This window comes from Vipera berus (assembly GCF_964194415.1).
Source record: "Vipera berus genome assembly, chromosome: 15".
NCBI lineage: Eukaryota > Metazoa > Chordata > Lepidosauria > Squamata > Viperidae > Vipera > Vipera berus.
Window position 1 is genome coordinate 9,304,773 of NC_138218.1, and position 27,118 is coordinate 9,331,890.

Consider the following 27,118-nt stretch of genomic DNA (forward strand, 5'->3'; position numbering starts at 1 on the left):
GGGAAGTTACTCCTGAGTAAACGGCAGTGGGATTTTTTTTGACATGAATAAATTACACATGGTAGATCCACAGAAGCTGGTGGACACCCCTAACCCTGTTCCTGTGAAAAATATTTTCCTTCCTTCCTTCCTTCCTTCCTTCCTTCCTTCCTTCCTTCCTTCCTTCCTTCCTTCCTTCCTTCCTTCCTTCCTTCTCTCTCTGCCTTCCTTCCTTTAATTTTCCCCTTCCTTTCTTTTAAATGGCTTAAGTTTCTCATCTATTTCCCACATCTTCCTTTTCTCCTGCCCTTCCCTGCCACTCTTAATTCCTGTTCTATCTTCTCTTTCACTTTTTCTTTATTTCATCCTGTCTTCCTCTCTTTGCCTCTTCCTTTGCCCTTCTCTTTCCTTCCCCTTCTTTATCTATTCACCAGCTTCCTCTCCCGTCCCTTCCCTTTTCTCCTCTTTTTCTTTCCCTTTCTATTTTTTCCTTCTTCCCTTCCCTTCCCTTCCCTTCTCCCCATCCTTTCCTCCCCTCCCCTCCCCTCCCCTCCCCTCCCCTCCCTTTCCTTCCCCCTCTCTGTTCCTTTCCTTCCCCACTCTCTCTCTCTCTCTCTTTCCTCTCCCTCTCTCTCTCTCTCTTTCTTTTCTCCTTCCCCACCCCCCTTTCCCTTTCCTTCCCTTCCCTTCCCTTCTCCCCATCCTTTCCCCCCTTCCCCTTCCTTTCCTTCCCCCTCTCTTTTCCTTTCCTTCCCCACTCTCTCTCTCTCTCTCTCTCTCTCTCTCTTTCCTCTCCCTCTCTCTCTCTCTTTCTTTTCTCCTTCCCCACCCCCCTTTCCCTTTCCTTCCCTTCCCTTCCCTTCTCCCCATCCTTTCCCCCCTTCCCCTTCCTTTCCTTCCCCCTCTCTTTTCCTTTCCTTCCCCACTCTCTCTCTCTCTCTCTCTCTCTCTTTCCTCTCCCTCTCTCTTTCTCTTTCTTTTCTCCTTCCCCATCCCCCTTTCCCTTTCCTTCGCTTCGCTTCCCTTCTCCCCATCCTTTCCTCCCCTCCCCTCCCTTTCCTTCCCCCTCTCTTTTCCTTTCCTTCCCCACTCTCTCTCTCTCTCTCTTTCCTCTCCCTCTCTCTCTTTCTTTTCTCCTTCCCCACCCCCCTTTCCCTTCCCTTCGCTTCCCTTTCTTTCCTCTCCCCCTCCCCTTCCCCCTTCCCCAACCGGCGTCCCCTTCTCCCCTCCGCCGCCACCCCCCCCCCCGCCGCCCAAAGCACCGGGACCCATTGTCTCCTTTTCTCCCCCGGCCCCAGTGAAGGAAGAAGGCGACCGGGAGATCTCCAGCTCCCGAGAAAGCCCTCCGGTGCGGCTGAAGAAACCGCGCAAGGCGCGAACCGCCTTCACCGACCACCAGCTGGCGCAGCTGGAGCGCAGCTTCGAGAGGCAAAAGTATCTCAGCGTCCAGGATAGGATGGAGCTGGCCGCCTCCCTCAACCTCACCGACACCCAGGTGAAAACTTGGTACCAAAACAGAAGGTGAGCGAGAAAGAGAGGGGGGGGTGGCGGGAGGGGGGGAGAGGAGAGGGGGGGGAGGGAAGCGGGAGGGGAAGGGAGGGGAGGGGGGGAGACAGCACAGAGCCAGGAATTGGTTCTTTGACTTGGGTTTGATTTGGGATCCAGATCCTCAGCCAGATCTCCAAATATCCGGGCTGGTACCAGAGCCCGGCTTCTTTTTATTTATTTTATTTATTTTAATTCCATTTATATCCTGCCCTTCTCCGAAGACTCAGGGCGGCTTACAAGCTTAGCAGTAGCCTTCATTCGATGTATATGTCTGCTTATTATTTATTTATTTATTTATTTTAATTCCATTTATATCCCGCCCTTCTCCGAAGACTCAGGGCGGCTTACAAGCTTAGCAGTAGCCTTCATTCTATGTATATGTCTGCTTATTATTTATTTATTTATTTATTTTAATTCCATTTATATCCCGCCCTTCTCCGAAGACTCAGGGCGGCTTACAAGCTTAGCAGTAGCCTTCATTCTATGTGTATATGCCTGCTTATTAGGGCTTTCACACACACACCCCAAGCGGCATTATTACAAAGTCAGCTTAATTGCCCCCCAACAATCTGGGTCCTCATTTTACCTACCTGGGAAGGATGGAAGGCTGAGTCAACCTTGAGCCTGAATTGGTTCTTTGACTTGAGTTTGATTTGGGATAACAGCCGGCTCATTAATCCTCAGCCAGATCTCCAAATATCCGGGCTGGTACCAGACCCCGGCTTTTTTTTTTTTTTTTGAGAAAACAAGGATCGGAGCCTGGAGAAAGCCTGTTCCAAAAAAATATATGAAAAAATGAAAAAAGAAAGAAAAAGGAAAAAAAAGTCGCAATTGAGACATTGGGGTCAAGGTGGTTGTTTGTGGACAAAACAAAAAAAGAAGAAGAAGAAGAAGCCAGCGTGGAGGTTTTTCAAAGAAAGGAGTTTAGTTCGAAAAAAGTTTTAAGTTCGAGAGCGTCTTCAACTTAATCCAGGAATTTAATTCCTTGGATCCTTCTCCCCTTCTATTTCTCCCCCCCCCCGCCGCCCGTTCTATTTTATCTTTTGTAGAAAACTCTCTACGTTCTTAATCTACGCGCGCAGGTTTTGAATTCGGCTCCTCTTCCTATTATTCTTTCCTTCCACCTGTTAACCTGGTTACTCCAGCCCAATTGCCGGCTGGCTCCTGTTGGAATGAGGTGTGTGAACCTCGGTAGGACGAAGTTGGAAGCTGGCTTGCGTTTTGGGGGAGACAAGAAGATGTATGATCTCCTGCAAATCTTAGGAAAAATTCAGGAGAGGCGATGGTGGTTAGAGGTGTCTATCAAGAGTAACTGACATTTGTGCCGTTTCCTACAATTTAATTTTTTTTGTGGCTGTGGTGGGAATGCCTTTTAAAAATGATTTTGAAAACTCGCCCCCGTTATTTTAAAACTCTACCATGTTCAGTTGTAGCTGTGGATATTTCCCTTAGGGAGTAAAATTCTCTTGAATTCAATGAGGCTTACTTTCTGTGTAGACATGTAGAACTTTGGGTTTTGGGTGGTTTCTCTCTGCGCCAAGGATTTTATTTTTAAAATGATTTTAGGATGCTAAATTGCAAAAGTCACTCGACCGCCCTGAGTCCTTCTGGAGAAGGGCGGTATATAAATCAAATAAATATAAATATAAATATTTCCAGGCCCTGCTTAAAAGACATATGAAATCACTGCAGAGTGACAATAAACACTGTCCAGCTCAAATGGTGCTGAAATATTTTTTGGGGGAAAAAAGGGTCGAATCCACCTGCCAGGTCTTGAGGTTATTTTGCAAGCTTTGAGGTGACACTGAACTCTTGACACTGAAGCCAGTTTCTGGATTACACAGGGCGCCTATCTGGATTCTGGAAAAAAAGACACTTGATTATGTGAAAGCCACAATCATGTCTTGCACAGAACGGACTTGGGGATGAGGGCAAGGTTTTTAATCAACTCAAAGAGATTCTGCTGAGTTGAGATTTTGATAAGTTTTGACCTGGATTGGTGTCAGTCTTGGCTATTTTTTTATCCTAAATTAATTTTGAACTTGGTTAAAGGGACCTTGATTAGTTTTGGTTTTAATTACTTTTGACTTGGATTGTTTTTTGTTTTTTTTATTTTGGCTATTGTTTGTTTTTATCTTGATTAGTTTTGCTGTTGGTTAGGTTGACCTTGATCGGTTTAGATTTTGCTTACTTTTTAATCACCCGTAGTTTTGATCATGGCTGTTATGACCAGGCCTGGCAGGTATCTGATGCGTGAACGCAGCTAGCCACTTTGGTTAATGTACGGTTTTGTAGCCTGGCGTTGCTTCGTGTTGGTCTTCTAGGGAACGAGAAAACAAAGGCCGCACAATATGTTTGATAGTTTGCATATCAGCACCACAATCGCAACAAGGGGAATTGGTCAGCCCGTTAGGAGGCCACTGCCATACCTGCACAGAAGTGTTGCGCATAATTACATGGATTGTGTGTATATGTTTACTTCTCTTCTCTCACATTCTCGTCATAATGCAGTAATGCAGGCTGACTCTGCCCATAGCCTGGAGTTCGATCCTGACCGGCTCATGGTTGACTCAGCCTTCCACCCTTCTGAGGTCGGTAAAACGAGGACCCCAGATTGTTGGGTGGGGGTGGGGTGGGGGAGATGCCGACTCTGTAAACTGCTTAGAGAGGGCTGTAAAGCACTGTGGAGCGGTATAGAAGTCTAAGTGCTATTGCTTATTCTATCATTTACACTAAATAATAATAAATAAATGTTTTCTGCTGACTTAGGATAAAGGGTCAATAACCCGATTAAACTATGCATGTGTTAAATTCACCGAGTCCGCTTCTCTGAAGCTTCCAGAAGAGCTATGAATTTGGATGACATGAGAAGCCTAATTACAGGCAATCCTCAACTTACAACAGTTCGTTCAGAGTTACAACAGCACTGAAAAAAAGTCAGTTATGACCATATTTCACACTTACAACCTTTGTGAGCATCCCCAGGGTCATGTGTTCAAAGTTCAGGCACTTGGCAACAGACTCGTATTGATGACGGTCGCAGTGTCCTGGGGGTAACACGATCCCCTTTTCCGACATTCAGACAGGCAAAATCACTTAACAACCGTGTCACAACTGCAGTGACTCCCTTAACAACTCTGGCACGAAAGGTTGCAAAATGGGGCAAAATTCACTGAACAAATGTCTCGCTTACCAACAAAAATTTGGGGCTCAATTGTGGTCATAGGTCAAGGACTACCTCTACTGTTACCAATAAGAATAAAAAAATTATATATACAATAGATAGATAGATAGGTAGGTAGGTAGGTAGGTAGGTAGGTAGGTTGGTTGGTTAGGTAGGTAGGTAGGTAGGTTGATAGATAGATAGATAGGTAGGTAGGTAGGTAGGTGGATGGATGGATAGATAGATAGATAGATAGATAGATAGATAGATAGATAGATAGATAGATAGATAGATAGATAGATAGATAGATAGATAGGTAGGTAGGTAGGTTGATAGATAGATAGATAGATAGGTAGGTAGGTAGGTAGGTAGGTAGGTGGGTGGATGGATGGATAAATAGATAGATAGATAGATAGATAGATAGATAGATAGATAGATAGATAGATAGATAGATAGATGATAGATGGAGGGAGGGAGGGAGGGAGAGAGAGAGAGAGAGAGAGAGAGAGAGAGAGAGAGAGAGAGAGAGAGAGAGAGAGAGAGGGAGAGAGAGATGAATGATGTCTTTTAAACTGACCTTTCCCAAGTAACTCTTGATCCCTTGGTGTCCTTATCCTCCTTTAAGCCATCATCTTGGTGATAATTGCAAATCGAGAGAGAAAATTAAATTCAAGATGCTGGCCCCCCCGCTAAGGGTTGTCAGAGCAAGCTGGGAGAATTTGAACAAAGAAGCAGGAACTGTTCAGAGGTCATTTCACCTTCTGTCTGAAAAAAAAGAAAAACCACAGCCAAAAAACAAGAAGGTAGCAACTAGCCGACTTGCTGAGTTTTGAAGGAGCCAGGTTAAGGTTACCCCGGACTTAAACAGAATCTGAAAACAGGGCCTGCACAGCAGAGGTGACCCTAACCGCCCCCCCCCAAAAAAAACACCTGGTTTGTTAGTCTGAGGTGTAGGCTGACCTGTGAATGCACACCCCACGCGGTGCGGCTTTGTCCACCAGAGTTCGTGCTTTGCCTGTCCGGTGTGAATCCAGCACCTAGGGGACTGTTTCAGTAAACTAGGGTAGGACAAGCTGGGTGAATGAGGCCGTTTTCTCCAGTTTGGGAAAGTTAAGCTATCGGCAGTTTTATTAAATGGGCTATGGATAAAAAGTGAGCGGACCCGTGGGTGGACAAACAGGCCGGCGGTGAGAAAACTCAGTCCTATTTATTTTTTTATTTTTTATTTTTTTTGCATTCCGAGTTTGCAAAACATTTATCGCAGCCCGTTGGACATGCCCTTTTTGACCCAGCGGGAAATTCCTTCCGGATTTTTCTCCTCTTCCTTTTTTTAAAAAAAAATCTCTCTTTTTTTATTTGGTTGTTGTGTTAGACTTTTTTAAAAAAATGCTTTTTTGCATTTTTTTTTAAAAGTGCCCCTTCCTCCTCCTCCCAAATCAATATGATTTGCTTCTTATTCTCCATTTCTCAGAGACAGGAAATCTTTCAGATTTGATGAGGCAGGCAGTAGGAAGAGGAGAAAGAAGAGGAAGGAGGAGGGGAGGAGGAGGAGGAGGAGGAGGAGGAGGAGGAGGAGGAGGAGGAGCCATTTAATTTGGGTGGGTGGGAGAGAAAAAAAGAGAAAGGGAAAAAAATCTGTTGTTGTTTTTTTCAGCTAAAGGCATAACAGCATGTTGCTGGGCTATTAATAATATATCCCAATTGATGCTTCGGGCATCAATAATTAAGGGCAGTTACAGTAATTACACAATTATGATGACGATAAATAATTTACTGGGGAAAAGGGAGACGGAATTGCTCCTGGGCACAAGAGGTGAAAGGCAAGGATTATGGGCTACTTGATTCAAAGGTATCTGTTTCCCATGCTTCCAAGGATTGAGCTGGGTTACTGCTTGCAGCAGGTAAGGTTGGAGAGAGCAAGGGAGATGGTCAATTTCTGAGGGTCAATTTTATCGATGCTTAATTCTTAAAACTGCAGGCAGTCCTCAGTTTACAACCATTCCGTTTAGCGACGGAGGGTAACCGATCAACCCCTCCTGGAGTTAGAACCCGGAGGCCCTATGGGTATTCCTTCAGTTGTAACTTTTCGTTTCACGACCATGACACTGGGAGAAAAAAAAGGCACTTACGACCAGTTTTCCGCGCTCGTGACCGTTGCAGCATCTCCGTGGTCACGTGATCAATATTCAGACGCTGGGCAACTGGCTTGTACGGAGGACTGTTGCACTGTGCCGGGGGGGGAAAGGGGGGGGCTCACGTGATGACTGGACAACTAGCTTAGTCACTTAGCAGCTTCGCTTAGCAACAGTTGCGGACGTTAAGTCGAGGACTAGCTGTAGAGAAGAAGAAAAAGCGTGTGAGAGGAGCGGCCTTGTCAAACGGTGCAACGGTGGCTCTGAGCAAGTGTTATTTTTTTTTCTTCCCACTTTTCTAGGTTACGGAGGGTCCCCCCCCCGAAGGCACTTCCGTTCGCCTGGGTTGTATTTATCAATATTGACTGAATTAAAAATGAAAATTGAGGCAATCTCTCCAGCCACTGCTTCTCACGGCTGTTTAATGGGATTTTGAAATTGTAGTCTTTTTTTCAACACAGGCCAGCAAATGACTTTGATTTTAAGGATGCTCGACCCGGAGGTGTGTGTGTGTGTGTGTGTGTGTGGGATCACAAGACCACACTTGAAGAAAAGGTACTCTAAAGAATAGAACCACTTTGCTTTAGTGGTTGAGACGCCAAGCTAGAAAGCAGGAGACTGGGAATTCTAGTTCCACCTTAGGAATGGGAGCTGGCTGGGTGACTTTGGGCCAATCTCCAGGAGACAGTGAGTTCTAGTCCTGCCTTAGGCAACAAGCTGGGGTCTCACATCTCAAGATCTTCGCAAGACACCCTACAGGGGCCCTGCCTACCAGCTGGAAGGACCACATTCAGACAGGCACCGAGCAGAGCGCTGCAAGAATGCATGTCCTAAAAAGCAGGAATGGAGTTTAAAAGTTATGGATGGAGTTGCAGAGGGGAATATTTAATACAAAAAGGAGAGCGGGGTGGGGTGGGGGGGGGCGGAACTCTTTGGAGTTTTGCTGCAGGAACAACTGCAGCAGAAATGGTGGCACCGACAGATCCTATACAGTGTGGAAAAAGGGCCATAAATCATTTTTCCCAGCGCTGTGTAACTTTGAACGGTCGCTAAGCAAATTGTTGTAAGCCAAGGACTGCTCTATTCTGTTTTCAAAGAAGAAAAAGCTGAGGAAATCCAGTTGGCTTTTGGGGGAAAAAAAGCTCCTTTTGGGGCAGCAAGCAGGACCTGGATGATTGAGCATCTCTATAGAGACATTCATTTCCTCCTCCTCCTCCTCCTCCTCCTCCTCCTCCTCCTCCTCCTCCTCCTCCTCCTCCTCCTCCTCCTCCTCTTCTCACAAACCCCACTCCCTTCTAGCACTGATGATGTCACCTAGCTGGGTCATGAAACGTCTGCAAGAAGCAAGCAACCAAAGACCCCACAATCATCTCCTCCTCCTCCTCCTCCTCCTCCTCCTCCTCCTCCTCCTCCTCCTCCGTCTGAACTCTGTTCTTAGAGCCCACCTCAATAAAAGTAATTTCAAGCTTCCTGTGGAGTTAAATTTCTCCTTTTCCCCTCCTCCTCCTCCTCCTCCTTCTCCTCCTCCTCCTCCTCCTCCTCTTTGCACACCACACGCCCTTCTAGCATTGATGACATGTCCTAGTTGGGTCATGAAACGTCTGCAAGAAAACAACCCGGCTCAGAGAGCAACCAAATCTTCTTCCTCCTCCTCCTCCTCCTCCTCCTCCGTCTGAACCCCGTTTCCCTCTCTCCCCCCTCCAGGACCAAGTGGAAGAGGCAGACGGCGGTGGGGCTGGAGCTGCTGGCCGAGGCGGGCAACTACTCCGCCCTGCAACGGATGTTCCCATCGCCCTATTTCTACCCGCAAAGTCTGGTCTCCAACTTGGATCCCGGCGCTGCGCTCTACCTGTACCGGGGTCCCAGCGCGCCCCCCCCGGCGCTCCAGCGGCCTTTGGTCCCTCGCATCCTGATCCACGGACTGCAAGGGGGCAGCGAGCCCCCACCGCCTCTGCCCCCGCTGGCCGGCGTCCTCCCCAGAGCCGCTCAGCCCCGGTGAACGGACACCCCCCCCAACCCCAACCCGGGCTTGGCTTCAGGAAGATACGCGGGGGGGGGAAGCGGCGCCCCCCACCCACCCCCCGCTTCCCTGCGCCGGATTGACTCTGCAAAGGGGGGGAAGGGGGGAGGAGAAGTGGGGGGGGGAAAGGACGCGGGGAGGGGCTGGAACTGGCGCAGCAGCCCTACACGCATCTTCGGGGGGCATTCCCACGACCGACCGACCGACCGCCTTTCTTGCTTGCCATCAGGGCCAGCGAGATGCTGCAAACATTCACCCCAGGCACTTTTCAGACCTCTTTGCTACGCATTAGTGTTTTGTTTTCTTTTCTCTTCTTTTCTTCTTTCTATCCTGGCTTATTTCCCACAATCTTCAGCTCGCTTGTCGGGGACCGCTTCTTAGATTAAGTGGGTTCCAGCTGGGTTTAGGAGGTGGCGTGTGAATTTTGGGTTTTGCCAGCTTGGGGGTCCCCGTACTCGCCAAGCCACGGCCAGCCGTCCTTCGAACCATGTTTTGAGACACGCAAACCTGGGCCTGGGTTAAATTCTTGGGAGTTTAATGAGTTGTATGAACCGTGTGGCTCTGCCTAATAATGGGTGAATCCAGAATGTTGAGTTGATTCAGCAATCCAGAGGTGGTTGCCGCTTATGGCTGGGATTCAGCTCTGTGCGACAGAGAAGGCACAGCCAATCTTTTCCAAACCTTGGCCTGCTCAACTCCCAAAGCCCCAGCCAACACGGTTAAAAAAAATAAAAATAAAAACTAAAGCTCATTATAGGCCAAACTTTCATAGAAAATGTGCCCAGTTGGGGAAAACCTCTTTTTGATGTTTCCTGTACATAAAAGGGTTTATTTTGAAAAAATCGCAAAAATTCTCTCTGCTTTGCAACTGGTTCTACAGACTCTCCCTTCCTTTGCTTAAAAAAGAAAGAAAGAAAGAAAGAAAGAAAGAAAGAAAGAAAGAAAGAAAGAAAGAAAGAAAGAAAGAAAGAAAGAAAAAGAAAGAAAGAAAGAAAGAGAAAGAAAGAAAGAAAGAAAGAAAGAAAGAAAGAAAGAAAGAAAGAAAGAAAGAAAGAAAGAAATATTTTCTTCAGAAATCCACGTTGCACATATCAGCAATCGATCTGAGTATTGATTTTCTGAGTTTGCAGTGCCCGGTGGCCTTTTTTCTCTTCTCTTCCCTTTTTGCTCCTTGCCCACATTCTTAGCCCCCCCCCAAAAAAAATTGTCCTGACCCCCTCCCCTCTCACTTTGCAGAAAAGGAAGCGAAACCCCAGTTCTGACTCCTGAGGGGCCCGTAATCTAGCAAAGCAAGTGAACAAATGTCTGTTTTAATCGCAAATTAAGATTGGCGTGACATTTGAACCAGGACGATAAAAAAAAAGATCTCGAAACACATGTCAGAGGGACTCAGAAGCTCCACAGTGTTATCACACGTGTGTGCGTGTGTTTGTGTGTGTGTGTGTGTCTATATATCTACCTGAGAGTACCAAGGAATTCTGGGCGTCTCAAAGTGATGATAAAGCTTCCACTTTATCTTCGCTCCTCTCTTCCAGGGGGGGTTTGATTGCGTTAAATCCCCAGACAGAACCACAACTCCCCACTGTGCGCTGTTTGAAGAAAGAGGGGGGGGGGGAGGAAAAGAGAAAGAGAATGCAAACACTGAAGAAACACAAACACAAAAACCCCCTTGCTTTAAATATGGGCCAGAGGGAAGATGCGCTATGCGGATTCCCTACAGACGGATGACTCTCCTTCCATGAAGAAAAGAAAAAAAATGGAGAGCTAGTTTGCAAGGCCTTTTCTGCTGATTCTGATTTCAGCCGCAGAAAGGGGGAAAAGCAGAGAAAGGAGTTCAATTTCCCTGGATCTAGGAACATCTAGATCTTGTAGAAGGAGCTGGTTCTCGGTTGCTTCGGAAGGGGTTCCAGAACTGGTCTAGAACATCCTCATGACCCCTGGCGAGGACACCTGATCTTTCCTGCTACCTTACCGGTCTTACGGATTTTTTTTGCAGCTCAGCTCTGGACAGCCCCACCAGATCTGGAGACTTCACCCGTTCGGGATCCAGGGACGGGGATCTATCAACGTTCTGGAACCCAGATTTCATCCCATCGTTTTCTAGGTATCTCATAAGTCTCCAAAGGATGGGGAGTTGGCTACTTTAACGTGACGTCTCAACAAGCACGTGAGCTGGGACGATATTTAGAGCCCATTTTTAAGCGAGGTGGGAGAGCTGAGTTCCATTAAAAAAAAAGTCTTTTTAAAAAAAATGTTATTCCATGAATGTTCCGATTCTTGCCACAAACCTGCGCCAGTGGGTACAATTCTGCATTTCATTCCTAGACCCACAGTTCATATCCCTTTGAAGGCTACATCTACTGATGCTTGCTGAATGTCAGCTCTGCGGTTTGGTTTCGGTCTCTTTTAGCCAAGACTAAATGAGAAAAAAATTGAGCCTGGAAACGCAGCCTATTTTTTATTTTATTTTTTTTAAAAAACAATTTCTTTCCAGTTGGGTGTTTGCCTGTAGAACAAATCCACCCCTCCTTAGCCAGGAGAACAAAAACATGCAGATTGTATCCGAGTGTACTGAAAAAAAAGTCCTTTTCCGCTAAGGCAAAGATTTTTCAAGATGACATTCCTTCTTTTTTTTTAAAAAAAAAAAGAGGTCCGTGAGCTGTTTTTGTTTTGTTTTTAATTTTTAATTTCGTTTTTGGTTGCCATTGTAAATAACTGTACACAGAGTATATTATTTATGGTGAACACCCCCCCCCCAAGGGTGTATTTGTGTAAGTGCGTCTTGTTAAGTGTGTACCACTGTGGGATTCTCTTTTCTGGATTTTATAAGGGAAGGAAGAAGAAGGGGGGAAAAAAGGCGACAAAAAGGAGAATTCCGCTTTAGAAGAGCTCAGATTAAAAAAAAAATCTCTTCTCTTTCTCTCTTTTTTTTAAAAATGTGGAAATAAAACTTCTTTACAAACAAGAGGGAGGCCATTGAGAAGACTTTTGATTTTTACTAGCAGAGCTTTCGGTTGAAACGTCAAGAGCGGGTTGAAAAGCCCGAAGGAGCTTATGCAGGGGGAAACATCCGTCTCTCCGTTCTTCTCATGGGGGGGGGAATAAATATTTCGCCGTATCTCAGCTTGTTCCAAGAGCTCTCTCTCATTTTAGTAAAAAGCCAGCAGACCAGCCACTTCTGACAGGTGGTCCTCGATCACCATGCAGCCCAGAATTTAGGCCGCCCGGCAAGACATTTATCGAGCGTTGCCTCGCTTTACGACCTTTCTCGCTGCCGTTGTTGCAGGAGTAAAATGGCGGTGAAGTGTTCTGCTGATCCCGTGACCGTAGGGGCTGCTTCTGAAGGGTGAAAAATGGTCACAAAAGTCCCTTTTTATTTATTTATTTTTATTTTATTTATTTTAATCCCATTTATATCCCGCCCTTCTCCGAAGACTCAGGGCGGCTTACAATCTAAGCACAAATCCCTCCATTGCAACTTCGGTCGCTAAATAAGAGCTTGTGAGTCAAGGACAGCCCGTCTGTCGTCTTCCAGGTTCTGATTTCAAGGAGGGCTTGATCTGTCCCTCTCTGACATAATTGGCTACCATCACAAGGGGACCGTTTTTCACACAGCTGTGGCAGCAACCCCGTGGCCGGGTGATCAAAATCCAGAAGCTTGGCAACTTGACATGCCCCCCCCAGGGTCACGTGATCCCCTTTTGCGAACTTCTGCAGGGATTCACTTAAACAGCTCTGGCACAAAAGGTCGCAAAACGGGGCAAAATTCATTGAACAACCGTCTTGCTTAGCGACAGAAACCTTAGGCTCCATCGTGGCCGTAAGCCAATAGTATCTGTGCATCCATCTTCACAGCTATGTTATCAATAACAGAAGGCTGTTATCTTACCAGCATTATAGTTTTGACAATCTCTAAAATTTATCTGCTTTTATTTTCCTGCCCCACACTTCCTTGGCTGACTAAATAGGGTCAAAGCTGGTTAGAAACTTGGATGGGAGACGAGAAATTCCAGGGCTGCAGAAAACAGAAATATCCCAGAGGATATTTAATGGGGGCTGGCAGGGGGCGGGGGGGGAGAATGACAACTTCAAAAGGTTTTCCATTTGATTATCAGGAGTCCAGCTCGACTGGAAGGAGAATTGTTGGAATAAATCAATGATTTACTTTTCACATTTCTGAAACAGCCCCTCTCCCTGAAACGGAGTTAAATACTCACCTGCACAACAAGCCTGTGAGGTAGATCGCATTGGAGGCACATCTAAAATGAGAAGAGAATGTTTTATCTAAGCACACAAGAAAGATGAAGCTTTGATACAACGATTGATAGACAAATAACAGAGGCTAAGGTGCCGTGGTTAAGGCACCAAGCTTGAAACCGGGAGGCTGCGAATTCTAGTTCTGCCTCGGGCGCGAAGCTAGCTGGATAACCTTGAGCCAGCCACTTTCTCTCAGCCCTGGGAAAGAGGCAATGGCTAACCGTTCTGAAAAAACAACCTTGCCAAAGAAGCTGTAAGGACTGGCCCAGGCAATCTCCAAGAATCGGCCACGATTGAACAGAAGGCAAAATAATACTAACGACTTAGCTTAGTTGAGAAGCTGCATTGAGTATTTGCCAACATAACAAGAGGCTTATGATTTTTTTATTATGATTTTTTTTAGAAAACATGGGTACCAATAGCAGTGTGAACGCAGAGATACAGAATGTAAGAGTGGAGGTCTTCTAGTCTGGCCCCCTGCTCAAACAGGAGACCCTATACTCAGTGCTTTTTTTGTGAAAGAAAAAGGTGCCGGGACTCACATATGTCATACAACCCGCCTTGCCTATCCTACAAGGTTCCATCCAAAAAAGGTGCCGGAACTCCGTTCTGTGCGTTCTATGAGAAAAAAAGCCCTGCCTATACTATTCTGTGGACAGGCAGCTGTCCAGTCTCTTCTGGAAAACTCCAGTGTTGAAGCACCCACAACTTCTGGAGGCAAGTGGTTCCACTGGTTAATTGGTCTCATGGTTAAGGAAATTTTTCCTTAGTTCCGGGTTGCTTCTCTCCTTGATTAAATTTCATCGTTTCTCGTCCTGCCTTCGTGTGCTATTGGAGAAAAGGTTGACACCCACCCTCTTCTTCGTGGCAGCCCCTCAAATACTGGAAGACTGCTATCCTGTCGCCTCTAGTCCTTCTTTTCATCAAACTGGACATACCCAATTCCTGCAACCAGGGCTTTTTTTCCTCATAGAACGCTCAGAACGGAGTTCCGGCACCTTTTTTGGATGGAACCTTGTAGGGTAGGGCAAGGCGGGTTGTATGACATGTGTGAGTTCCGGCACCTTTTTCTTTCGCAAAAAAAGCACTGCCTGCAACCATTCATTTTTTTTTTATCCTCCAGCCCCCTAACCATCTTTGGTCCTCTTCTCTGCATTGTCTAGAGTCTCAACATCTTTTATATATTGTGCCGTCCAAAACTGAAGCAGAGGCGAGGTGGACGCTTTAATGATCCATTTTCCACCTCTTTTATTTCTTTAAGGAATTCCTTCCTTTGATGGGGGGGGATTATCCCTCCTCCCCCTCCCCTCCCTCATTCCCCCTTTTCTTTGCAGTTTGGAGCTACACACAAAAAAAAATCCAGGGTGGGAGATGTTGCCCCCACCTCATTTCCCAACTTTGCTGGGCGAATTTATTAACACTTGTCTTCCAAAACAAGGATAATGGCTGTAAATTATCTCTTGGGCCAAAACTAAATGGGGGGCCCCTCCCCTTTGATAATTATGGAAACATTTTTTTGTGGGAGGGGGAAAGAGAGAAAGAAAGGGCACGAATGTATTTCTCGTCTGTCTTCGGCCACTTTCTCCTCACCAGCTGGTCTCCGGCAGAGTTTACAGATTTTTTTCTTTTTCAGATTTTTCCCGCCCCCCCCCCCTTTCCCACTTCCCATCTTGGGAAGGTGGCAGATGGATTGCGAGCCTTTTAAAAGAGCAGCAGGGTTTTTGGGGTTTTTTTGTGTGTTTTTGGCAGTTCAGTTGGCCCCCTCCCCTTTCTCCCCCCCCCGTCCTTTTTTTTTCTCTCTCTCTCCAAGTTGAAGGCTAAATTATTCTGATAAATAATTTCTGGCCCTCAAAAGAGTTTTTCACAAGCTGGAAAAGAAAGCAAATTGCTCTCTTCTTCTTCTCTACGGCCCAACTGTCCAGGATTTTCTTAGACGTGTGCAGGGTTGTTTTTTTTAAAAAAATAATAATATTTATTTGTACAGCGGTACCTCGGTTACTCATCGTTAATAGGTTCCAGAAGGCATGAGGAGTACCAAAAACAAACAATTTTTTCCCCCGTAAGGAATAATAATGTAGTGAGTTGCAAGACAGCTGACAGAGTGACAGGTTCCACTGTCGTTAAATATCAAACGATGATTTACCGGGTACAAAATTTTTGCTTCAAAGTGCACCGAGTACCAAATTTGATGAGTTTCAAACTCAGAGCAGTTGAGTACCCAGCGAAGCCACTGCATCTCGCTTTTCTTATTTTTACAAATAATTCAAGGCCGCAAACATATCCAATTAGATTCCTCCTCTTATTTTCCCCCACAACAAGCCTGTGAGGTGAGCTGGGCTGAGAATGACTGACTGAAAGTCACCCAGCTGGCTTTCATGCCTGAGGCAGGACTAGAACTCACCGTCTCCCGGTGATTGGCTCAAAGTCACCCAGCCGGCTTTCACGCCTAAGGCAGGACTAGAACTCACCGTCTCCTGGTGATTGGCTCAAAGTCACCCAATCAGAGTTCATGCCTAAGGCAGGACTAGAACTCACCGTCTCCTAGTGATTGGCTCAAAGTCACCCAGCCGGCTTTCATGCCTAAGGCGGGACTAGAACTCACCGTCTCCTGGTGATTGGCTCAAAGTCACCCAACCAGAGTTCATGCCTAAGGCAGGACTAGAACTCACCATCTCCTGGTGATTGGCTCAAAGTCACCCAGAGTTCATGCCTAAGGCAGGACTAAAAGTCATCATCTCCTGGTGATTGGCTCAAAGCCACCCAATCAGAGTTCATGCCTAAGGCAGGACTAGAACTCGTCTCCTGGTGATTGGCCAAGACACCTAGCTGGCTTTCATGCCTAAGTCGGGACTACAACTCCCACTCTCCAGGTTTCCAGCCCGGTGCCTTAGCCACTAGACACAACATTACAGTGTAAGCAATCTCAGGAAGGAAGGAAGGAAGGAAGGAAGGAAGGAAGGAAGGAAGGAAGGAAGGAAGGAAGGAAGGAAGGAAGGAAGAGAAAAAAGAAAGGGAGGGAGGGAGGGAGGGATGAAAAGAAAGGGAACATAAACCCCGAAAAGAGAATTTGGGGAATGTTTTGCAATGCACTTAGCTCCAAAGGCAGCTGCAATTCATTCCCTCCACCTTGCTTTGCCCTTGTGAAAAATGACAACTTTCCATAACAAAGCACAACTGGGGGAGGAGGGGGGGGGAAGAAGAGGATTTGGACCGGCTGAGCATTCGAGTTGAGTTTTGTGTGTGCTTATAAAAAAAAAGGGGGGGGGTGTGCGAAGACAGACAAGACCAACCGGATTGTCCTCAGCTTAAGGTTAATGAAGTAAGAAAGCACTCTCTTTTTCAAGGCAGGGCAAACAGAGGGGGACACCCCCCCCACGACTCCCCTCAATACAAAGAGGCCTCCTGTTCGAGGACAGGCCTACATGGATTGACTTAAACCCAGGGGATAAGTGCTTGAAATTTAATCTTATTGCCTAAGAATGAGGCCAAACAAAACTCTTAAAATCATATTAAAAATCTATCAAAGGAACAACTTGGACTTTTTTATCAGTGTGGAAAAAAAAAGAAGAGAGATAAATTCGGGGGGGGGGGAGAGGAGAACGGGGCGAAATAATGAAGCCCACCGTCTTCCAGAAAATGGAAATTGGAGAGATTGGGGACCACTTCATTATTCTTGCAAATGCTCCCCCCCCCCCGTCTCCGTGTTAACGAAGGGCAATTTTTTTCGGACGCCTGGAAAAGCCACAAGATTAAAAATCCGCTTTCTGGAGGCACGTCTGGGGGGGAAAAGCTGGACGCTTGGGACACTCACTCCCTTCTCCAAAAATTCATTTGAAACAAACCTGTTCAAAAGGTTTGCTGGTGGCGAAATGGAAAGTTGATAACTCTCCTGCTTCGGGGTGAAATTCAAAATCTGCTTTCCCTCCCTCCCCCCCCACCGCCGCCCCAAAAAGGGGTTCCTTTATTGCAAAGCAGACCCCCCCCCCCGGGAATCAAAAGGGTTTCATGTTGCATGCAAGGTGCTGCAGATAGTCCTTGACCTACAACACCTCATTTAGCGACCGTTTGGTTGCAAGAGCGCTGAAAAAAGTGACTTCTGCGTTAAAAGAGTTTTGCAGCATAACTGACCTGCAGAACAATTCGGGCTATGAAAAAAACAAGGACGAAACAAGAGTTTCAGCTCAATTTTCTATCCGGTAGGAGGTTTCCCAATGTAACTCTGAATGTTTTACCTGTTCTTTGCAATGAAAAAAAACAAAAAAACCCCTCCTATCCGATGGCACATTAAAACCATGTTTTGTTTTATTCGGAAAGACAAGCCTTAAAGCTTTGTAGCCACGAGATGCTGTTATCGAGATGCTGTTATCGCCTCAACTGGTAAAACCCAAGTTGCAAATGTCACTTAAAGTGGAACAAAGAGCCACATCAAAGGCAGGCAAGTGGTAGATTTTTCAAGAGGGAACTTTATAGATCCACTTAGAAAATGTTGATTGTCAAAATCAAGATTAATACCTTCCGAGGCTGGAATGACATTTCTCCTCTTCCAAAAAAAAATCTCTTCTTTTTCTCCTCCGAGCCTGCCTGCGTTTCATTCAGAAACCAACAAGAAACGTCAGATGTGTTCTGAATTCTGACGTGAGTGAGCTTTGCCCGTGACTCCAGTGCTCAGGATATTTTCAGGAGGAGAGGCTGAAAGCTGGCTGTCCCGGAAAGCCTCTTCCTATTTTTATTTATTTATCAAATTTATCTAGCCTTGTCAGAAGCACAACTCCTTGTATTAAACCACCCAAAAGCAAGCTCGGTGTGCATGTGGGTGTGTCTCTCTTGTGTAACTTTGAAAGGCATCCCCTTTCACGAAGTTTACACTCCGGATTTGGGGGGGGGGAAAAACAAACTTTCCTTCCAAGCAGGGCGAAAATTCAGCCCAAGTGAAAATTGGCCTGCGCCACCCTTTTTTTACAACACGTCTCTCGAGACGTAGAACGGAGCCAAGATTTGCTTCTTTCAAAAGCTGAAAAGTTCCCCTGGTTTTTAAAGAGGAATTGGGTCCTGCGAGGTAGTCCTTGACTAACGACTAGAATTGGGATTTGCGTTGCTAAGCGAGGCAGTCGGGAAGAGAGACTTGCCTGATTTTATGGCCTTTTTTTTGCCATGGCTGATAAGCAAATCAATGCAAGGGATTCGGGGTTTTTTTTTCCCCTGCTGGTAGAGTTTCCCCAAATCTTCCCTAAAGTACCTTGAGATATTTTCTTTTTTCTTCTCCCCACTGAAAACCGATCTGAGCTGAAAGTTTTGGTAACTGCCTTATTGTCAATTTGTCTTTGAGGGAGGGATTAACCTTGGTTGGTTAACCTGGCTGGTCTTCTCTTCTAGATCAGGAAGAGAACGTTCCTGGTTGAACCTGGTCGGTCTTCTAGATCAAGGAGGAGACATTTCTAGTTGAACCTGGTTAGGTTTTTTTTCCTTCCTCTATATCAGGGAGGGAGGGACATTTCTGGTTGAACCTGGTTGGTCTGTTCTTCTAGATCAAGGGGAAAGGGGGACATTTCTGGTTGAACCTGGTTGGTCTCTTCTAGATCAAGGAGAAAGGGGGACATTTCTGGTTGAACCTGGTTGGTCTGTTCTTCTAGATCAAGGGGAAAGGGGGACATTTCTGGTTGAACCTGGTTGGTCTGTTCTTCTAGATCAAGGAGAAAGGGGGACATTTCTGGTTGAACCTGGTTGGTCTGTTCTTCTAGATCGGGAGGAAAGGGCACGTGCCTGGTTGAACCTGGTTGATCTTCTCTTCTAGATCAGGAAGGGAGGGGGATATTCCTGGCGTAAACTTGGTTTCCTCTTCTAGATCGGAAAGGCCACATCCCCGTGGTTGTGTCTCCCCTCTCGTCCAGCGGTTTCCCAATCCCGACCACGAGCCATGGAGAACTCCCAAATCAGCTGGGAGAATTCTGCTCTCCCCATTTCCTTAGCCGTTTTTCCCCCTTGCCTTTCAAAGCTGAGGGCTCCAAACCACTGGAATATTCAAAGGCAAAACTCAGCTGAGGCTTGACTTGAGTCTTCTTCCTGAGAAGGTCACGCCTGGAGAGGAAAAGAGAGAGGTAAGAGACAGGTGAGAAATTGAGAAAGAAAGAAAGAAAGAAAGAAAGAAAGAAAGAAAGAAAGAAAGAAAGAAAGAAAGAAAGAAAGAAAGAAAGAAAAGAAATTGAGGATTTAGGTTTCCAGCAGAAAAGGCTTCGTTTATTTCCTTCACCAAGGCCACCAGCCTTGGATTCTCTGAAAAGTCCACCAAAAAGTTTTATTTATTGATTTTTCGATCGAAGACTAGCCCCGACAGTTTTTTTATATATTTTTTTTTAAAAAGGGGGAGATAGAACTTTTATGTAGGGCAGCATCGGTCTGGTTTGCTGCACAGAAAGGGGAGGGGGAGGGGAAAAAAACCCCGACCCTCCTCCTGGGAACGATTCCAGCTCTTCCTGCCTCTAATTAAGTGATATTAAGGCCCCTTAAATGCCACAAGAAAATTGGCAGCCCAGCCACTCCTGAGCCATCGGCAACGGCTATGCCAGGAGGAGGAGAAGATTCAGCTGCAACTCTGGGCTGTGAGGGGGGAAGGTGGCTTTGGAGCATCAGTGACCAGGTTAGAACCTAGAATAATAGGGTTGGGAGGGACACCTTGGAGGTCATCTAGTCCAACCCCCTGCTCAAGCAGGAGACCCTATCCCATTCCGGACAAATCCCATTCCCAGTGATGGAGCACCCACAACTTCCGGTGGCAAGCAGTTCCACTGGTTAACTGTTCTCATTGTCAAGAAATTTTCTCCTTAGTTCTAGGTTGCTTTCCTCTTTGATTGGTTTCCATCCGTCGCTTCTTCTCCTGCCTTCAGGGGCTTTGGAGGATAGCTTGACCCCCTCTTCTCTGTGTTGTTAGTTGCGAAGTCGTGTCCGACCCATCGCGACCCTATGGACAATGTTCCTCCAGGCCTTCCTGTCCTCTACCTTCTCTGTGGCAGCCCCTCAAATATCGGAAGACTGCTATCACGGCACCTCTAGTCCTTTTACCCATTTCCCGCAACCGTTCATTGTACCATTTAGCCCCCATACTCCTGATCAGTCTTTCCTGCTCTTCTCTGCACTCTTTCTAGATACACTGGTGGTGCTACCTAGTTTGGTAACGAAATGTCTGCAAGAAGAACACCAAGCTCAGACAGCACCAAGGACCCTGCAGTCCTCTTCCTCCTCCTCTTCCTCCTCCCTTCTCCTTCTCCTCCACTCCACAAAACCCACTCCCCTTCTAGCACTGATGACGTTACCTAGTCGGGTAACGAAACGTCTGCAAGAAAACCACCTGGCTCGGAGAGCGCCAAGGACCTGGCCTTCAGAAGTTGTGGGGGCTCTTAACACTGGAGGTTGTTAAGAATGAACAACGGTTTGTCTGGAATGGTTTAGGCTATCCTGTCTGAGCAGGGGGCTGGACTAGAAGACCTCCAAGGTCTCTTTTGTCAGGCTCTGTTAGGGACCTCTTACGGTCTGTAACAGTTCTGTTATTCTGATCTCTCCCTTCTTTCCTGAATCACGGTGACCCGAATTGGTCACAATATTCCAAGTGCTGCCTTACCGGCGGCGGTCTCAAGCGACTGATAAATTTATCCAGGGTGTTTCTTTTAAAGATGTGAAACATATTCATTTTAAAGGAGAGCATTTGTGGCTCACCCTAGCGGGAAGACCAGACCCGGATTTCTGGAAACGAAAGTGAGAAAGCTTTATTCTCCTACGGGAGTGCGAAACACGGGCGTGTTTGGTATCGGTGTCCCCTGCTTTTCTGCTAGGCCCTTGAGAGTGTAGGGAAAGGGAATGTAAGAGAATAACAAGCTTGCAGGAACAGAGGAAAACATTGTCTGCCTGTAATCCGAAGAGACTTTCAGTGTCAGTCAATCCACTCCCCGCTGGGTCACCGTAACTTCAAAAGCGGCCCCCATCCCATCTTACATGTTCTTTGTCGGCTAATCAGGCTACTATTCACTCAATAAAGCTCTTTTTAAACCCACCCACCCCTGTTCGCTTGTCGTGCTGCCCATCTGCTGGTGAGGGTCAACAGTCCCCCCAAAAACACAGGGGGGGGAAGTCCCTAGCGGGTTCTGGAGAGGACAATACCCAGAGACTCCCCTCTCCTACAGCCCTCCCTCTCCGCACGCACACACCCCATCTCACTTAATTTGGTTCAAAGAGGCAGAACTGTCAGCCCCCACCCCGTTTCTGCTCCTTGTCAAAAAAAAAAGGGGGGGAGGGGGAGTTTGGATTAGGAGGGGCTGTCTTTGCGGGACCCTGGGGTCTCCCGATCAGCTTTGTCAGCACAAGGGGGGGGAAATCCCCCCAAACACTTATTGTCTTGACTCTTTTAATCTTTGATCAGGTTGAATTTTAAGGTTGAGGTGAATTTTTAAGGTTGGAACTTTTGAGGCCTGATGTTTTCACGTTTTTTAAATCTTTTACCACCTGGTTAAGCCAGCCGGGGACACTGGATCATGAGTTGGGCGGCATATAAAATTGGATAAATAAATAGGTAAAATAAAATAAAGATTGTTTTACAGGACTGTAAGACACTGGGCATGGTGTAACAGCAAACTGGCAGGCATGTAAATTTAATAAGTAAAAAATAATCATCATACTGTTTATCGGATTGTAAGGCACTGAGCATGGTGTAACAGCGAACTGGCTGGCATATAAATTTAATAAGTAAAAAAAAAAGTAATATTGTTTATCGGACTGTAATACGCCCAGAGTTGCGTGGCAGTGATCTGGGTAGCATATCCATTTAAAATACATTTAAAATCAATAAATAAAATAATATTATCGGATTGCAAGACGCCGAGCATGGTGTGACGGCGAACTGGCTGACATATAAATTTAATAAATAAATGGGTAAAATAAAATAAAGATTGTTTCATTGGACTGTAAGATGCCCAGGGTTGCGCGCGAGAGATCTGGGCAGCGTATAAATATAATAATTAAATAAAAGACTGTAAACCACTCAGCGTTGCCTCATGTCCACCTCCCCTTTTAAGGAAGGAAGACTCACGTCTCTGAAATCTCTGTCCAAGGAAAGGGATTTCCTCTCCTTTCCTGGATGGAGAAAAACCATGAAAAATGAACTTTCTCCTCAAGGGATGTTGTCTCCTCCCCACGCTTGGTGCCCAACGTTGCTTCGAATCTGGGCCTGGAAACGAAATTATTTTGCATTTTTACCTTTTCTGCTTCTTTCCCTGGCGCGAGGCTCCAGCAGCAGCAGCGCCAAGATTCCCGGGAGCGTCGCGGAGCCCAAAACTCTTGGCCACGTGACCCAGGTGCAGAGCCCGGATGTGGAAGATGGGCTTGAGGTTGGCGGGGTAGGTGGCGTACGAGCGAATGAAGGACTGCAGGGCTGGAAGACAAGAAGGGGCCAATGAAGACATCCCAAAGCTGCTAAATATCTACGGGGATCGTCACAGTTATACCAAAGGTGCTTTTCAAAAGGCAACCAGGATTTGAACATGGCTAGAGGAAATATTAGGACGGAGAGTCAAATGTAGACCAGAATTTTTCCTGCTTGGCATAACAAAAGAGAAACACAGCAAAGAAGAGTTACATTTAATAATACATATCATCACAGCAGCGAGAATGACGTTTGCCCAGGAATGGAAAAACAGTGAAATACCGGAAGAGAGTGAAGTGATAAGTAAAATGTGGGCGTGCGCAGAAATGGACAAGTTAACTTTGGAAATTAAAAATAAAGACCAGTCAGATTGCTACAAAATTTGGAATAAGTTTTACTCATGGTGGGAACAGAAAGGAAGGTCACAAACAGAAACACACAGGATGCTGATTTCACATATTACCAGAATAAGGTGGTTGATAAGATTGAATATTCTATAACTGTATATAAATGATATGTACATAAACGTGTATATATGTATATTAAACATAATAATAATAATAATAATAATAATAATAATAATAATAATAATAATAATAAGAAGAAGAAGAAGAAGAAGAAGAAGAAGTAGTAGTTGGAAGGGACCTTGGAGGTCATCTAGTCCAACCCCCTGCTAAGGCAGGAAACCCTATACTATTTCAGGCAAATGGCTGTCCAGTCTCTTCTTAAAAAACTTCCAGTGTTGGAGCATTCACCGCTTCTGGAGGCAGGTAGTTCCACTGGTTAATTGTTCTGACTACTATCAGGAAGCTTCTCCTTAGTTCTAGGTTGCTTCTCTCCTTGACCAGACAAGGAGGATTGTCAGACCGTTAACACCTTGTCCAAAGTTTTAAATAATAAAATTTGTTATTAAAAAATTAATAATAAAAAAGGCAACCGGAGTTTCTTAGCTTTTTTCTCTCTCCTTTTCTCATCCAAGAAGCCTTTTCACTTTTAACAGTCGGAACTGAAGAAGCTTCACAGATGAGAAGTGAAACTTAAGGGGGGGGGGAAAGAAACCACTAAGGAAATCCACTCTGAAGGGCGTCTTTGGGAAGTTCAAAGTCGCTTGTCGCATCTGCCGATTGATCTATCGTTCGCCCTGCCTTGGACTGACGCGGAGCCCAGGGTGAAGTTCTCCATCTGAGGAAACCAGGATCCGGTCTCGCCAGGCCTGCACGGGGCAGGCTGGGAAAGTCAAGGTGGCTTCTTGCTTAAAGGGAGACCCAGCCTGGGATTAAGGAGGAATTTCCTGACAGGGAGAACAATCGACCAGTGGAACTCCTTGCCTCCAGAAGTTTGTGGGTGCTCCATCCCTGGAGGTTTTCAAGAAGAGACTGGACAACCCATTGGTCTGAAATGGTAGAGGGTCTCCTGTTGGGACTCCGTTGTGGTTGTAAGCTGAGGACCCTCTTCTCCGACCGAGTCATATCTTGAATGCCCAGGGCTGCAAACGGTCTGAAAATCCTGAATTCTTGGAGAAAAGACCCTCGGTGGTGTGGTGGACGTTGCTCGGCCCTTGAGGCTGCCCACAGCTGGCCCCTGCCCAGTTTCCCAACACCCCCCCAACCCACCTCTTTCTGCCCTTCCTTCCTTCCTTCCTTCCTTCCTTCCTTCCTTCCTTCCTTCCTTCCTTCCTGAGTCGGAACACCGGTTTATTTGCGCAGAGCTTAAGCCTAAATCTCTGTGTGGCAGGAGATTGTGCTTTACGAACAGTAATAAAAATGTCATTTTAGCAGGCTCAGTCTGCAGAAGAACTTGGGGGAATCTCCGAACACTCTGTTTGCTAAGCAAAGTGAACGCCATTTCCCAATCAATGAGGGAATAACCAAGGGTGGCGGCCCCCTCCTCTCATTTCCTATCCTCCGTTTTATTTTTAGCAGGGGGGGAGGGGAGGGGAGGGGAGGGAAGGGCAGGAAGCAAGACTCCCAGATGCCCACTCAGGTCTTTGGAGTCAAACGACGTCGCTGGCACACGTGCCTGTCTCGAAGCCTTTGAAACAGCTGCCAAGGCAAGTTTCTAGTCCACACTGATGAGAGGGGAAAAGAAGGTTTTGAAATAGGAGTGGATTTTAGGACTGGGTTTTGAAAGCAGCCATTGCTTCCACTGAAAGAGCACTCAAGGTAAGTTTCCAGTCCACACTGATTAGGAGAAAAAAGCTCCATTCCTTCCTCTGTCACAATCATTTTCTATCCATCTTTTCTCTCTCTCTCTCTCTCTCTCTCTCTCTCTCTCTCTCTCTCTCTCTCTCTCTCTCTCCTTCCTTCCAAAACTTTTTCTATCTTTTCGTTCTTTCTCCTTCCTTCGTCAGAATCTTTTTTTCTTCTTCCTTCCTTAGGACCTTCTTCTATCCACCTCTTTCTTTTCCCTTCCTTCCTTCCCTCCCTCCTTCCTTCCTTCCCATCTTTTCCCCTCTCGTTCTCTTCCTTTCCTTCTCTCCCCTTCCCCCACCTCCCCAAAATCTCATTCGCCCCCAGATTAAAAGTCTGCCAAGGGGGCCCCCCTGATCCACCATCCACCGTCCACACCGAACAGGTCAAGACCGCCAAGGTGGGGGAATTGGAAAAGGAGAGCCGAGGAAACGCTGACTCTTTGGCGCTGTTTCCATTTGGGGGGGGGGGGTTTGCCATCCGCCCAGAGCCCAGCTGCAGCGTCAATTATTCACCGTTCTCGGCTGGGCTGGAGAAGGGTGGCTGGCGGATGCCAGTTGGAGAGGGGGCATGGATAGGACACGTGTCCAAAGAGAGGGGCACCAAGTGAGAGGGGGAGGGGAAGAGAGGGAGGGAGGGAGGGGGCAGCTTGGCAACAACAACAACAACAACAAAACCCAGGAGGGGGAATGAAAGGTAGGAACTAGACAAGCATTCATCGGAAAACGTGGGGGCGTTCTCCTGGAAGTCCTCGAAAGGCTGGCACGGGAAAGCCACTTCCATCTGTGTTTACGGGAGCCTCAACGGTGGAAACTGCAGATGCCAATACGGGCCTGGTCGTGGAGAAGCCCGTCTCCTGCATTTGCCGGCGCCAGTGTCTCATTGCCAGAAACGCTGCTGGGCAGAAAGACGCGACGCTTCCGTTCTGCTCCGAATGCCACTTCCTGCTCCGCCTCGTTAAGCCACGCAACCTCTTTAGCCCGGCGTACCTTACGCCCGTATGAACCGGAGGTTCAAACGTCTTGGGTTTTGGAGCAAGTTCTTTCATTGGCTAGCTGGACGTTATCTCTGGCGTGCGGCACCGCCTGCTCAGGAAACTCTAGCACAGGCAGTCCTTGAGTTACAGCCCCAAAATTTAGGTCGCTAAGCGAGACGATGGTTCAGCGACTTTTGCCCCATTTCACGACCTTTCTCGCCACGGGTTAATTAAGTCAACCACTGCAGTTGTTAAGATAATTAAGTGAATCTGGCTTTCTCCCCCCCCCCCCCTCCCCTCAATGACTTTGCCTGTCAGAAGGTCACAAAAGGGGGATCCCGTGAGACCGGGACGCTGCGACCGTCGTAAATGTGTGTCAGTTGCCAAGCGGCTGAATTTTTATCACGTGACTGTATGTGTGTGTGTGAGGAAATGCTGCAATGGTTGTTAAGTGTGAAAAACGGCCAGCACCATCGTTAGCTTTGAATGGTTGAAAGTTAAGCGCTATCTGACGCGCTTTCCACTAAAAAAAAATAAAATTATTAAAAGTTCCTCTTCCCTAACCCTTGAAACCAGAAACGCCGGCGCTCGTAAAGTCAGGGAAGGAAACTCCTGACCTTTTTTGCCCCATCGGAGGGTTTTAGCGCTGGAGTGGACAAAATCCTCAAATTCGGTCTGCATCACGGTGGCCCTTCGGTGCATTTCCTGGATCTCTCCCTGCTGGCTTTTCTAAACAGGAAAGAAGAGGGGGGGGAATTGAAGCTCGGAGGGTCAGCCGAAGAGATTTCAAAACATGCCGTTGTGCCCAGAGTAAAAAGAATGACCATCACGGTTATCTAATATGTAATCTAATCTAATCAATCTCTCCAAGTTGGTGGGAATCCTGGTTTGTGGACCGGAATACCACAGGCCGCACTTAAGACACCTTTGCACACAGCAAAACCACGATGGATAAACTATGGTAGCTGAGTCCCATATCACGCTAAGCCGAAACTAAACATTTCCTCTCTCTCTCTTTTCTTCCCTTGCATCTGGACTATTTTGTGAGGTTGCTGCGATATCAAAAAAGAAATGCCCCTTGGATTCCCTTGGGGGGAATAAAAATGGACCACAGGAGAAGCCATGTCCCACCGATATTCACATTTGCGTAGCCTTTCTGCATTTTTAAAGGAAAGCGATGCACAAATCGTATTTAAAAACTGATTTTTAAAACCCGTCTTGGCAAAATACTAAGACATTCCCCCTCCTTCCTCGCTCCCCGATGCTCCTGCATTTGTCAATCCAGCTTTTTTCTTCTTCTTCTTTTTTTCCTAAGACCTGTTGGGTTGCACACAGTGTCACCTTCCTTCCCGGTGTGTGTGCGTGTGTGTGTGTGTGTTTTAATATGAATGTGAAATTAAGCGAAGCTGCCCTTTCCCCCGACGTCCAGAATCCTCTGTTATTAAAAA

The 27,118-nt window shown here is 46.6% G+C and overlaps 2 protein-coding genes across 2 annotated transcripts in view; one reads left to right on the forward strand and one right to left on the reverse strand.

Moving 5' to 3' along the window:
- The window catches only part of BARHL1 (BarH like homeobox 1), a gene marked incomplete at both ends in the record, with an annotated part of 18,759 nt that extends 9,938 nt beyond the window's left edge, over positions 1–8,821 (forward strand). The window contains 2 exons of the mRNA XM_081339837.1: positions 1,278–1,500; positions 8,527–8,821. Of these exons, the coding sequence (XP_081195963.1) occupies positions 1,278–1,500; positions 8,527–8,821 (518 nt within the window). The remainder of the gene's footprint in view (positions 1–1,277; positions 1,501–8,526) is intronic.
- An 8,558-nt stretch (positions 8,822–17,379) lies between these two features.
- Positions 17,380–27,118, reverse strand: part of DDX31 (DEAD-box helicase 31) — a 32,311-nt gene continuing 22,572 nt past the window's right edge. The window contains exons 18-20 of the mRNA XM_081339809.1: positions 26,288–26,399; positions 22,340–22,514; positions 17,380–19,174 (exon numbers count right to left, since the gene is read on the reverse strand). Of these exons, the coding sequence (XP_081195935.1) occupies positions 19,030–19,174; positions 22,340–22,514; positions 26,288–26,399 (432 nt within the window). The 3' untranslated portion in view covers positions 17,380–19,029. The remainder of the gene's footprint in view (positions 19,175–22,339; positions 22,515–26,287; positions 26,400–27,118) is intronic.